The 12281-nt window shown below is 35.2% G+C and overlaps 1 protein-coding gene across 1 annotated transcript in view; it reads left to right on the top strand.

Moving 5' to 3' along the window:
• The window catches only part of DTNB (dystrobrevin beta), a 2387431-nt gene that overhangs the window by 2034627 nt on the left and 340523 nt on the right, over positions 1 to 12281 (top strand). Inside the window, exon 14 of the mRNA XM_044062883.1 lies at positions 11697 to 11782. Coding sequence (XP_043918818.1) covers positions 11697 to 11782 — 86 coding nt within the window. The remainder of the gene's footprint in view (positions 1 to 11696; positions 11783 to 12281) is intronic.

The raw sequence follows: 12281 nt of genomic DNA, 5'->3' as shown, positions 1-12281 counted from the left end.
CTGTAGCAGACTTGTGTTTTGGAGGTCTCTGTTGTTTCAGTAAGTTTTTCGAGAGAACCTCTACCTATGTGGATTTATGTGTTTGATGCGTACTTATGTGTATGAGTAGTGGTACTATGTGAATATGTAGTAGTGGATGAGTTGACAACCTTCTCCGTGTTACTTTTTTGAGTGAGAGAGTGCACGGATTCTAGATTCTTGGTGTAAATACATCTCTCGCACTCTGTACTAGACTGTGCTATTAGTAGAGGGCTGTCTGTGCACATGAGAATTCTACAATTCATCAGAAAGAAAGAAACAAAAACACCAAACTATAACAATAGTTAGTGAAGCTCCGCCTGTATAACAAAACATGTTATGTAGGCATGGCTTCCTGCCAGCCTTGCCAGTTCTTTCTTACAGACAGATCTGCTCTGCTCATTAACTTTAGCAGGATTCAGTGGCTCTGCAGAGTCCTTGCGCAGCTTCGCATTACTCTCAAAGTAATACAATTTATTAGCATAGAATATTTCTGAATATCATTACTTTGCCTGGGCATAGTGGCTCTTCTTTGAATCTGATATCTGCATGCAGAGATATTGAATTTGGCACATACTGCCCCTCCAGATGACATCATCCTGGAGCCAGATTGAATTTTAATATTCAGTATTGCAAGGATGGAATGGCAGAGGCTCGCAACCTCACTGCAACTGTGTTTCAGAATCTGATCCTGAATTTCTTTACTGAGCCATGATTTTTGTTCAGACCATTACTAAACAGAAAAAATACCCTAAAACGTACCTCAAAGCCCAAAGGAAATCGTGGTTTCTGAGGCCTAAAAGCTGTCAGAGCCCCAGTTAATTGAGTTATTTCCTTCACATTTATTACAGTGCTCCCTTGGTCAGTTAGTGTTTATTGAAAAGATGCAGGGAAAAACTGACGCGTAAGAAAAAATAGGAGAAAACTGGAAGAACAAGGTTATTAATCTGGATTGTTTGAAAAAAGCAAGATGGAGGGAAACATGGGAGATCAGTAGAAAGTGTGTGCAAATGGGGAACAGTAGGCTGTGAGGATCCCATCATAGAGCCATCTGTGTAGGACACTCTTTCACCTAAAGCTGGCCCTGGACAGAAGGATGTATTATTTCACAAATAGGATGGTAAAGGAGTTGACTACAACAAGCTCCTGAAGAGGCAGAAGAATCACAGTTATAATGAAACTCTGCAGTTCTCAGGCAAAAATAAAGAAGTTTGTAATGTGGCAGAGAAAAAGTTAAAAAGGAAGCTGCTATTTAGAAAATCTGGTTGTGATGATGATTGTGAAAGATCATTATCTGCTTTTGCATTCTTTGTTCATGCAAATGAATAGCCCTGAGTCAGTACAATGTTTGCAAATTGTATACTGTTCGTTATGACCACGTAGTGTTTGCTTTCCATCACAAAGTGTATATACTGTGTCCCACATTTTTTCGCTGTCCTTCTATGTACTTTTCTTCTTTTAATGTTGCCTTTTCATCCTGCACCAGAGTTGTACATACCACTACAATTCTAAATCAGTTTTACAGCAGAGGAAGAGCAGCCTGTGACAGCCATTTTAGGGAGGGCATGAGAGGAGAGGAGAGGTTTCCTACTGTTACTTCCAGCTGCATGTAGAAATGTGTTTGCCAGAGAACTTTTCATTGATACATGGACTGATCTGCAACAATCTTGTATTGCATATTTTTTGTATTGGAACAAATTGCTAAAGGGAGGGGCTGCAGCCTACACTCTTACATGTGTCCTTGGTACAGTAAAATGTGTTTGTTGCTATGCTGCCAGCTAGTGGATGACTGGTTAAGCCTGAATTTCTTTACAGTTTGTTGCAGGTTCGTTGTTTCATTAGTGATGTTTAAAGCTGTGTGAAGTTTAGTGACTTGTGGATGTGTCAGAGCATTTCTTCTTAAGACCCCATATGGAAAAAAGAGAATGTCATCTGTGGGATCTATGAAAAGGAGAGGGCAGGGATCCCATAGATTGAAGACAAGCTGAGCCCCAAAGTGTACTTGATTCATCACTGATAACAGGTATAGAGAAGTGATAACTCATACAAAAACAGTTAGAATAACTCTGTCAGCGTTTAAGCTAGGAAGTGAAATAAAGTAACCAGCTGTCTGGTTGAAGCTGTGACTTTAACCCAGAGTATGTCTGCAAAGTAAACAACAAAACCTTACGATGTTGGAAACTAAGTATTTGACAACTTGTTTACTCTGGTTCCTCTATTCTCGGTTAACTGAATTGAATTTTTTATTGTATATTTACATGGTATACCAGTTGCTTTAGACTTGGTTTCATCTGTAAGCTATAATACTCCTTCACTTTGTCAAATGCACTTATATATCAATGTTTTTGCTACTTTTTACTCACCTGCTGCCTGTCAGCCGTTGTTCCACTCCCCATTCATTCTGACTGCATTTGCATATTTGATTTCATATATTACAATTCATTGAAAAGCCAATCACAGTGCAGCTTCTTTTGCTTGTCCTTCAGATGAGATGTTAAACTGAGGATCATTCTGCTTGGGATGGTGGCAGCTCAGGTAGATGTACAAGTATAAGATCTACAACTACCACTTGTTAAGGAATGACAGAACACAAAAAAGGGGGTGTGGTGTAGTGCTCCTTTACTCGGCATCCCTCTTTGTCACCCCTATACCAAACCCTTTCCCAAATTTGGCAAGGCAGAAATCATACCAGCCCTACTCCACCTAAACAAGCATAAACTCATATTTGTTCTCGCCCTCTATATTCCCCCTGGAGACAATATTTCATCCCTTGAAGATATTCTCTCCTGGGTCTCTACCAACATTACTCACGAAACCATAATCCTGGGGGACATGAACATAAATTGGGCCACAATCCAATCTCCCACTAACTCACTCAATATTAACTTGTATAACTTTACACAACTAATCAGTTCCACTACCAGGCCTTCCAAGAACTCCGTTACTGGAAGTACAATAGACTGGATTCTAGTATCCCTTCCTCACTATATGTCTGATAGTGGTATTCTCCCAGACCCACTAGCTGACCACTTCCCCACTTTTGCCCACTGTCTCCCCTCTTCCATACAACTAACTCACACCTATATTTTGACTCGTTGCCTAAAGAACTTCAATTCTGAAACCTTCTCAAATGCACTAAAAAGCACAAACTGGAACCCTTTAAAGACTCTTCCCCCAGATAATGCTCTCTCCAACTTTAACTACTTTCACAAACCTGCTCAACTCCTTTGCCCCTCTAAAAACAAAACATATAAAAAGTAACCCTGTGCCCTGGTTAACCAAAAACACCTTAGCTACTATGTGACTACATGACAAAACCTGGATACGTTACCATAAAAATAAAACGACTATTGCCCTAAAGAAATATAAAACACTATGAAATAAAGTCAAAAAAACTATTACCTCAGACCAGAAAGCCTATTTCTCCACTCTCCAAACCAACCACACCACCAATCCCAAACTATTTTGGAATGGAATCTCATCTCTCCTCAACCCAGGAAAAATAAAACCCTTGCCCCAACCCAGATGCCTCTGACATGGACTTAGCCACCCAATTTAACTTTCTTCATAGAGTCTGTTAGCAAGCTAACATCATCCTTCACCAACACCTCTACAATCCCTCCTCAGTGTGCACCCATCCCTACCCCCCAGCATCCCTTGCCCCCAACCATTACCTTTCTGTATCAATCCCATCTCTGTATCCATCATAAAAAAACTTCTAAACTTAAAACCTGGTTCCTGGTTCCAATGCCCCTCATGAAATTCCCTCCTACTTCTTAAAAGTAGCTGCAGAAGCCATTGCTCTCCCTATCAGCATACTAATTAATTGGTTTATCTCAGAAAGCCAGGTCCCCCAGCTCTGGAAGAAAGCCTTTATTATTCCTCTCCATAAAGGTGGCAATAATAATGACATCCCAAACTTTTGCCCTATCGCCATCCTATCCCCTATTTCTAAGCTACTTGAAATTGTGTACACCAACAACTCTTACCCTACCTCATCAATAATCAGCTTCTTACCCCCATACAACATGGCTTTAGACCAAGTCATAGTACCTCTACTGCCCTCCTCTCCTTCCTAGAAACAATCAACAAAACCCGCAAATCCGGCCACTTCATATCCACTCTTTTCCTTGACCTCTCTAAGGCATTTGACAGTATTTCCCACAACCTCCTTGTTACCAAACTCTCTAAATTAACCTAACCCCTTCCTCTACCCAGTGGTTCGCAAGCTATCTCACAAACGGGCAACAAGCAGTTAAATGGAAAAAAGCTACCTCACCCTTCCTTAATACATCCACAGGCATCCCCCCAAGGTTGCATTCTAGGCCCCCTATTATTCAAAATATTCATAAATGATTTCTTCCAAGCCATTCCAAACTCCAGTCTCATCCAATATCCCGATGATTCTACTATAATCTGTTCCTCCCCTTCCATCACAACTCTTAATAATCTAACACAAGCCACCTTCTCTTCCACCGAACAGTGGATGCTAGACAACCATCTAGCCCTTAATGCAACCAAAACAAAACTTATGTTATTCAATGCATCCAAAGCCTCTTCCCTAGACAAACAATCCTTCATATTTACCAGCAAAAATAATACCCCCCCAGAACTAGTCTCTGACAGAAAATTACTAGGAATTATCATCGATGATCAACTAAAAGTTGACAAGCATCTACAAGCAAATATAAAAAAAAATTTAGGTATGCTTTACAGCCACAGTCACTTTATCTCTCCCACCACCAGGATTACACTAGCTAATACATACTTCATCTCATCCCTTTTATAAGGTGTGTCTATCCTAACCAGCCTACAATCTTCCCTCAAAACAAAACTGTCATCTTGCTATAACAAAATATCCAAATTTGCAGCAGGTCATAGAGCCTTTTCCCACCACTGTAATTCCCTTCGCCAACTAAGTTGGCTAGAATTACAAAACTTCCTCACATATACCCAGGTCATCCAAGCACACAAACTCATTCATAACCTATCTCTCTGCCCCTCCCTAGAAAATACCTTTGAAATGCATAAGCCAGCTAGACTCCTAAGATCCAGTTTCCAAAACCTAATTAAATTGCATAAACTAACACCTGCTGGGAATCACTTGATGTCCTTCTCTCTTGCATGCCTCTGGAACTCTCTCCCTTCTCCCATCCGCACCACCAGCAGTCTCTTCTTGTTTAAAACTTCGCTGCACTCACACCTTACTTTGCAATGGAAATGCTCTTGCTCTCATCCAACCTAATTCTGACCACACTTTCTTCCTAACTTTACAAACTTAGTAAACTATCTCCTAAAGTTCTACATCCCTTGGGACATATTCAACCAACAACTAAAAAAATTACCTCGTAATTGCCTTTAAAAAAACACATTACTACTTATTGAATTAATCTGATGTAATTTTGCAAATGAAAATCTATTTTTTATTTCTGTATTATGTAACATTTATTTGAATTGTGTGATATGGATTTGTATTATCTGAAATATGTATTTAACATTTAATTGAAATGTATATTATGGATTTGTGCTTTTTCTGTACTATGTATTTGTATTTCTCTGGAGCTTTTCTCCCCAGAACTCCATTGAAAACGGGCTCCTTGTGGCCCAATGGACTATCCTGGAAAACAAACTGCAAATAAAATAAATAAAATAATAAAAAATAAGCTCCAATGGTATTTACTGAAAAGCATAGGGGCTTTATTTATTCATGAATCACAAAAACAAACAACCTTTCTTTTACAGAAAAAATAAACGTTCAATACGAAAAAGATTAAATAGAAATAAGTTTAAAAAATCATTAAATAAATATTTATACATTTAATCACATCTCTTGTTCTGTAACCATTTCCTAATTTTGATAATTTCAGTTTGTCCACTCAACATTTGATTATATAACAATTCTTGACATCTTATATCCCAGACTGCCAATAAGATCCCAATGATTAACTTAACATGTTACATCTATATCCGTGTTGTTTATACATTCTTACATTCAGTAGATGATAGTCATAAAATATTATTTTTGAATTTTTGTTCACACAAAGTTCATATTAACTTGGTTTTGCTACATTATAAAATAATGTTATGTTGTTGCTTCCTTATTGCACAAGTTACAAATATAAATACTTCATGCCACCCTTAATTGGAAGTTTGCTCAAAATAAGCCACCACACACACAAACAAATCTTTCTTTCTTTATGTAATTCCCCCCTGGACTTGTCTCTTCTTTATTACCCACATTTTCACATAATAAAACAATTCTATTATATTTTCATATCATTTTTCTGTTACTTAGAAATTCTTCCCATCTTATGTTATATTTCTTCATAATCTCCAAATAGCCTTTATATCATTTTGTACAGCTTTTTTATTTCTATTTCTCACATCCCATACCTTTCTGTATTTTACCCACATGATCTCTCCAACACAGACCTTTTTTTCACAATTAGTTTTCTTTAATATACAAAATAAATTCAATATTGCTCTTTACAATACACAACTCCTCTTTATATCTGATTTAATGTTGAACCCTATAGGAAAGAAAAAAAGCTAACAATTATCTTTCTGAAACAATTGGAAACTTAAAATTACCCCCAAATATCCCTACTTGCTTAAAATATAGGCATGAATAAAATTAACTTTTTTCAGATGACAATTTAAATGTCTTCTAAGTATTAGTAACATTATTGATTGTGTTAAAACCATTTTTCTGTTGACTTAGAATTTTATCTTTTGTTCCAAATTTTAAATGTAAAACACCAAGTTTTGGCCAAGAAAAATAAACACCTCCATTCTTAACTGCATCCCCAATCTCTTAATTTATTCTTATTTTTCAGCCCACTTTTTGTAAAATCTTTCTGTATTCACTATAGATTCTTTAATCCACTCACTTCTATCAGGTGTAACAATTAAATCATCAGCATAAGCCATATAAGTAGGGATTTTCTTGCTACTCTGAATTCTCATTTCTCTTCCTCAAATATTTTCTGTAGCTCTTGTTATAACAGCATTCATGACTAAAGCCAACAAAGTCCAACTTAATGGACAACATTGACACCTCTACTAATGCTAATTTCATTATTAAAGTATCCATTAATAATCACCCTAATAAGAAATGTCATCGGTAGGTTTAATCGCATTTATGAGTTTTTGTAGAAGTCAAACTGTAAAAGAATAATTTTATCAAGTTTAATATTGACATAATTTTTTCTACATCTCAAGCAAATATTTTGTCATGTTTATTATTGTTCTAAGCTTTCTCGACATCTCTTGCAACTATTTTCCAATAATAAAAGTTAAAAATGCCCAAAAACACTAAATATCCCAACACTGAATATAAATAACTTAAAAGCAAGAAAAAATGCTGGGAAACAAGTCACATGTTCACATATCAATTATATTAAAGGTGCAAAACAATCTTAAAAATATATATATATATACAGATAAGTACATTCATGTCAAAAAGTAATATATAACATGTGACTTGTTTCTTATATATAAAGGTGTGTTCTTTTGTTGATTAATATACATCTGAAGAAGCTATGTGAAAGTGCTTGTGTTTGTGAATAAAGGCAATATTGCGAAGAATCTATTTTCATCATTTTACGTTCTGTTTTGGATTTTGGAGCCTCATCCCAGCATTTTTTCTTGCTTTTAAGTTATTTTCCAATAATGTTTTTACTTAACATACTTTTAGCATCTTCTTTATATCCTTTCCTTGTATGCAATAAATACCATCATCTATGAAATTTTTTTAAAATATTAATTCCTTTTGTAAAATTTCCATAATAATTTATAGTTCATATTGTTCAATGTTAACAGCTGCCAGTTTCCAATATCTTTCCTATTACATTTCTTTTAAATAAATGTTATAATACCTTCATATTTTCACTCATGAATTCCATGATCTAACCACCAGTACATTAATGTTACTACCATCCTCAATTTTTCCTCATCCAGTTCATCATATCTCATTCTGTCTGATCCTGGCATACTCATGCATTTAACTTCCTTTAACACGTTTTTAAGTTCTCGAAATTCTATTTTTAAATAATATCCTTTGATAATTTTTTAATAAATTGTCTTAACTTGCAAGTATCAAATAAAAAAATTCTAAATATCAACTGATTCCATTTTTGAGGTTCTATATAAATTAGAGACATACTTTTCAACTCTATTTAAAATGCTATCAAATACTTTTGTACCTTCTTTTAAAAAATACTGCTTATTTTCCCTTCATCCTTTTTTGTCTGTAAAAAGGTAAAACATCACTTCACCTTATAATCTTTATTTGTATAATAAATAACTTATTCTGTCCATATTCTCTTTCTTACTTTTATTTTCTTTGTTTTTTTTCATAACTTCATGAACTTTCTTCATACTGTAGTCATATCTTATTATATTTCTCTTTTTTATTTATCCAGAATTCTCTTTCAAATGTAAAATATTCCTTGTATTTTTCTTTGAATATAATTCTCCATTTGTCAATATTTTCATAAAAATAAATTGTTAAATTACCCTGCCATAACTGATCTGCTTGCATCTTGAAATCTGATTCTTTCACTACATCACCATTCAAAGACTTTAATCCCTTATCTTGAACCCTTATCCTCTCTTACATAATTTTTCATTTTAGTAATTTCTGTCTTAATACAATGATCAGTAAACCAAACTTCATAATTTTTTATATGACATTCCTCTAGACCTTCCGACATAATAACAATCTATATCGCATATAAAATTTCCTGTTCTATAGTTTTTATCCAATCCTAATTTTAATTGCCTCATATTAATCCTTTGTTTGCACAGATATGCATCATCTCTATTTTGCCTGAAACTTTCATTACATTACAAGTTAAAGTCTCATGTCATAATTATATTGATATTTACAATGACAAATGTCTTAATCTCCTCAAACAAAAAAAACTCTTTTTTTCCCATTTTAAAGTATGACTCTCTATACTATGGTTCCATATTTTATATTGCATACCACCCCTCTCAGAGGTTAAATTACCATAAATCTCAAGCTTTCATTTCTTTATTTTTAACCACTGTACCCATGCCAGGCCATAAGACTTCACCAAAACTACTCCATCCTATTTCCTTTCTCCACACTGCTTCTGCCTGCACATTTGTTCCATATTTAAAGTACTCACATCCACCAAACATGAAATATTTTTTTTGTTTTGGATGCCTTAATAAAATGCTTCATCTCCTTTTATCATTTATAACACTGTTAACATTCAGAGATAGTACTTTTAAGCTTTTTCCATTTTTTTGCAATTTTCTGTTGTATATTTTATTTTTCTTTCATAAACCTTTTTCCCAGTTGTTCCCTTCTCATTATTTTCACCTTCATCCTCTTCTTACTCATCTTGAATTATATTTTCAAATCAGTTTCTTACATCAACATTCCATGTAACATTATCAACCCCTTCCTCCTCATTTGCTTTTTCTTTTCCCTCTATAGTTACCTCATTTGCATCCATCTCATCTATACCTTAATTATTTAAACCTTTACCATTTCATATTTTGTCATTATTTCTTATTTCATTTTATGTTTCTACATTCGCATGAATTTTACAGTCCAACCACAGTTGATCATCTCCCACCCCCATTTTCTACATCATATCTAACAATTATTTGTAACATGACACAACTCACCACATTGAACACATCATCTTTTTTATGGCTTTCACCAATTAAATGTTTGTGAACCATGCTACAAACAGGTTTTTGGCTGACCCCAATAACTTATAAATCCTTTGTGCCTTTTTTACAAAAACAATGTTTGGAATTTGTGAAATGTTTCCCCCTTCACTGTGCAAATACACTTTTATCTCATCCCCATTCTACTAGGACTCCTTCTGTGAGTCCAAAAACTATTCATACTTTTGTCATTGGGCCCTTGTGCATACCCTGCATTAATTCTACCATTTTTTCTGGGAATTTGATCTGTCACAGGGCTGCCCACTTCAACTTTCTTGAGACCTTGTCATATGCTTTATTTAAGTCTAGGAATGCCCATTTAGACTTTCCTCACCTCTAGTTTATTTGGCTTCTTTTCAACTGTTATACTGCAAACATTTGGTCAGTTGAGTTGCATCCTGATCTGAATCTGAACTTTTTATCTCCCATATTACTTTATACTTCACTGTGTATTCATTTATCAGTCACCCTCTCTAGCACTTTCATGCATTGTGACAGGAGTTTGATACTGCAACAATGTCCACAGTTGTGAATGTCTCCTTGCCTAATATTCATTGCATTTCAGTGCTGCCATAATAACTCCTTGGGATTTTCTGGTGTAGAAGCCCTTGGATGGCCCAAATACCAGAGAGTTTTTCTTCCTCCTAATGGGCCATGGGATGCCCTCCCCACTGACATCAGGAAATAAGAATCATCACTTGATGCCATTTTCTCAGTTCTTTCTTGCCATTGTAGTCCAGTACAGATCCTTTGTGTCACTGCTCAGTCCGAAGCCAAAGTTTGAACTGCAGTCAGGATAAGTACTTCACTAAGGAACTATTTTTCTTATTACTTAATGCTGTATGGTTAGGTATCCATTGTTAAGACCAGTACTTGCTTGGAGTGTGGAAAATAAATCCCTTGCCAAGACTTTCACACTCTGTGTCTTTTTTGCCAAGGCCTGGAGAATGACATAGTTAAACTGTCTCTAGTTTGATTATTTCAGTTCTAGGACCATTAAGTGTAGAGTGCAATCCCTACTAAATATTTAGAAAAGCAAAGGGAATGTTAGGGGTTCATGCACATTATGGCATAGTTCAGTCAAGTTGTGACAAAGATTCCCTGTTGCAAGAGGGAAAAGGTTCCAAAATATGTTAAGGTCACAAACAGCTACCAGTTTTTGTTGAACAGTCCACCAGGGCTCCACTAGAATGCTTGTTCCCAGTATTCTGGGATATACCTCTCTCTCTCTATTACTATGAGTATCCTCCAGTGCCGTTTCTCCCCTAACTCACCCAACATCTTTATCATATCTACGGTGACCTCATCTGACCATGTTTTCCCTGACTTTATTTCCCTTAGTACTGTTTTTCTTCTAGTATGGGCTTTTCTTCCTCTTTCATTGTAGGCTGTGCCTGGGGCAGTACGGCTTCCGCGGGGTTTTCTCCATTTAGAAGCTGCTTGACATACTCTATCCACCTGTTTTTGATGTTCTGTGGAATGGTTTGCTGTGTGTGTGTGTGTGTGTGTGTGTGTGTGTGTGTGTGTGTGTATGTGTGTGTGTCTGTAGTGTTCAATGATGTGGGAGGGTATGCATTTTCCAATTGCTGGTGGCAGACAAAAATTTTTTGAGTTTTTGACTTTTGCAGTGTCAGTGTTTTAAATTGTGACCTCCCAAGGTTTTTAAATATTTTTGGTTTGATTAATCACGGTTGACTTAATAAGACTGTGATTATTCTTGGTAGATATGAAAATTAACTCAAACAATGATTTGTTAATTATAACCCTCTTCTAGATCAACTGATGCAGTGAGACCATATTTGTTGTTTTTCAGAAGTCTTTGTCAGCTACTTTTGTAGCATTTTGTCTCGTAAAAGTAGTAAAATTTTAAAGTAGTAGTTAGTGATATTTTGTAATACTTTGCTTTCAGCAACTGTGCATTTTTCTTTCTTTGATTTTAAACTGATCTGTTTTCTTCTTTTTTATTATAGCCACGCCCTCCAACAGACCTAAGTTTTAATTTTGATGCCAACAAACAGCAACGGCAACTTATTGCTGAACTAGAAAACAAAAACAGGTACATTTAAATGTTTTTATTGATAGTGCAGCATATCTTTCTTACAGTGGAGTTCTTCAGTCTTTGGTTGGTTTGAAAACATTTAAAATGTTTCAGCATTATTATTTTTTTTATATATTTAAGCTTAACTGTTTTATACTTCTGACATATGTATATTAAATATTTTAAACACCAAACAGCAATGGCAACTTATTGCTGAACTAGAAAACAAAAACAGGTACATTGAAATGTTTTTATCGATAGTACAGCATATCTTTCTTACAGTGGAATTTTTCAGTCTTTGTTTGGTTTGTAAACATTTAAAATGTTTCAGCATTATTAGGTCTTTTTATATATTGAAGCTTCACTGTTTTATACTTCTGACATTTTATTATGTATATTATGTATCGAAAAAAAGCCAGATGGAAGTCAGTAATCCACACACGATTTATTGATTGAGCTCTTTCATCTCAAATTAGAAACTTCATCAGAATACCATTTGTACAAGCAGCCCCACCCT

This window comes from Protopterus annectens, chromosome 2.part1, assembly GCF_019279795.1.
Source record: "Protopterus annectens isolate FY-2018-M chromosome 2.part1, PAN1.0, whole genome shotgun sequence".
Taxonomy (NCBI): domain Eukaryota; kingdom Metazoa; phylum Chordata; order Ceratodontiformes; family Protopteridae; genus Protopterus; species Protopterus annectens.
Note: the sequence above shows the minus strand (reverse complement) of the source record. Positions and strands in the feature narration are given on the sequence as shown.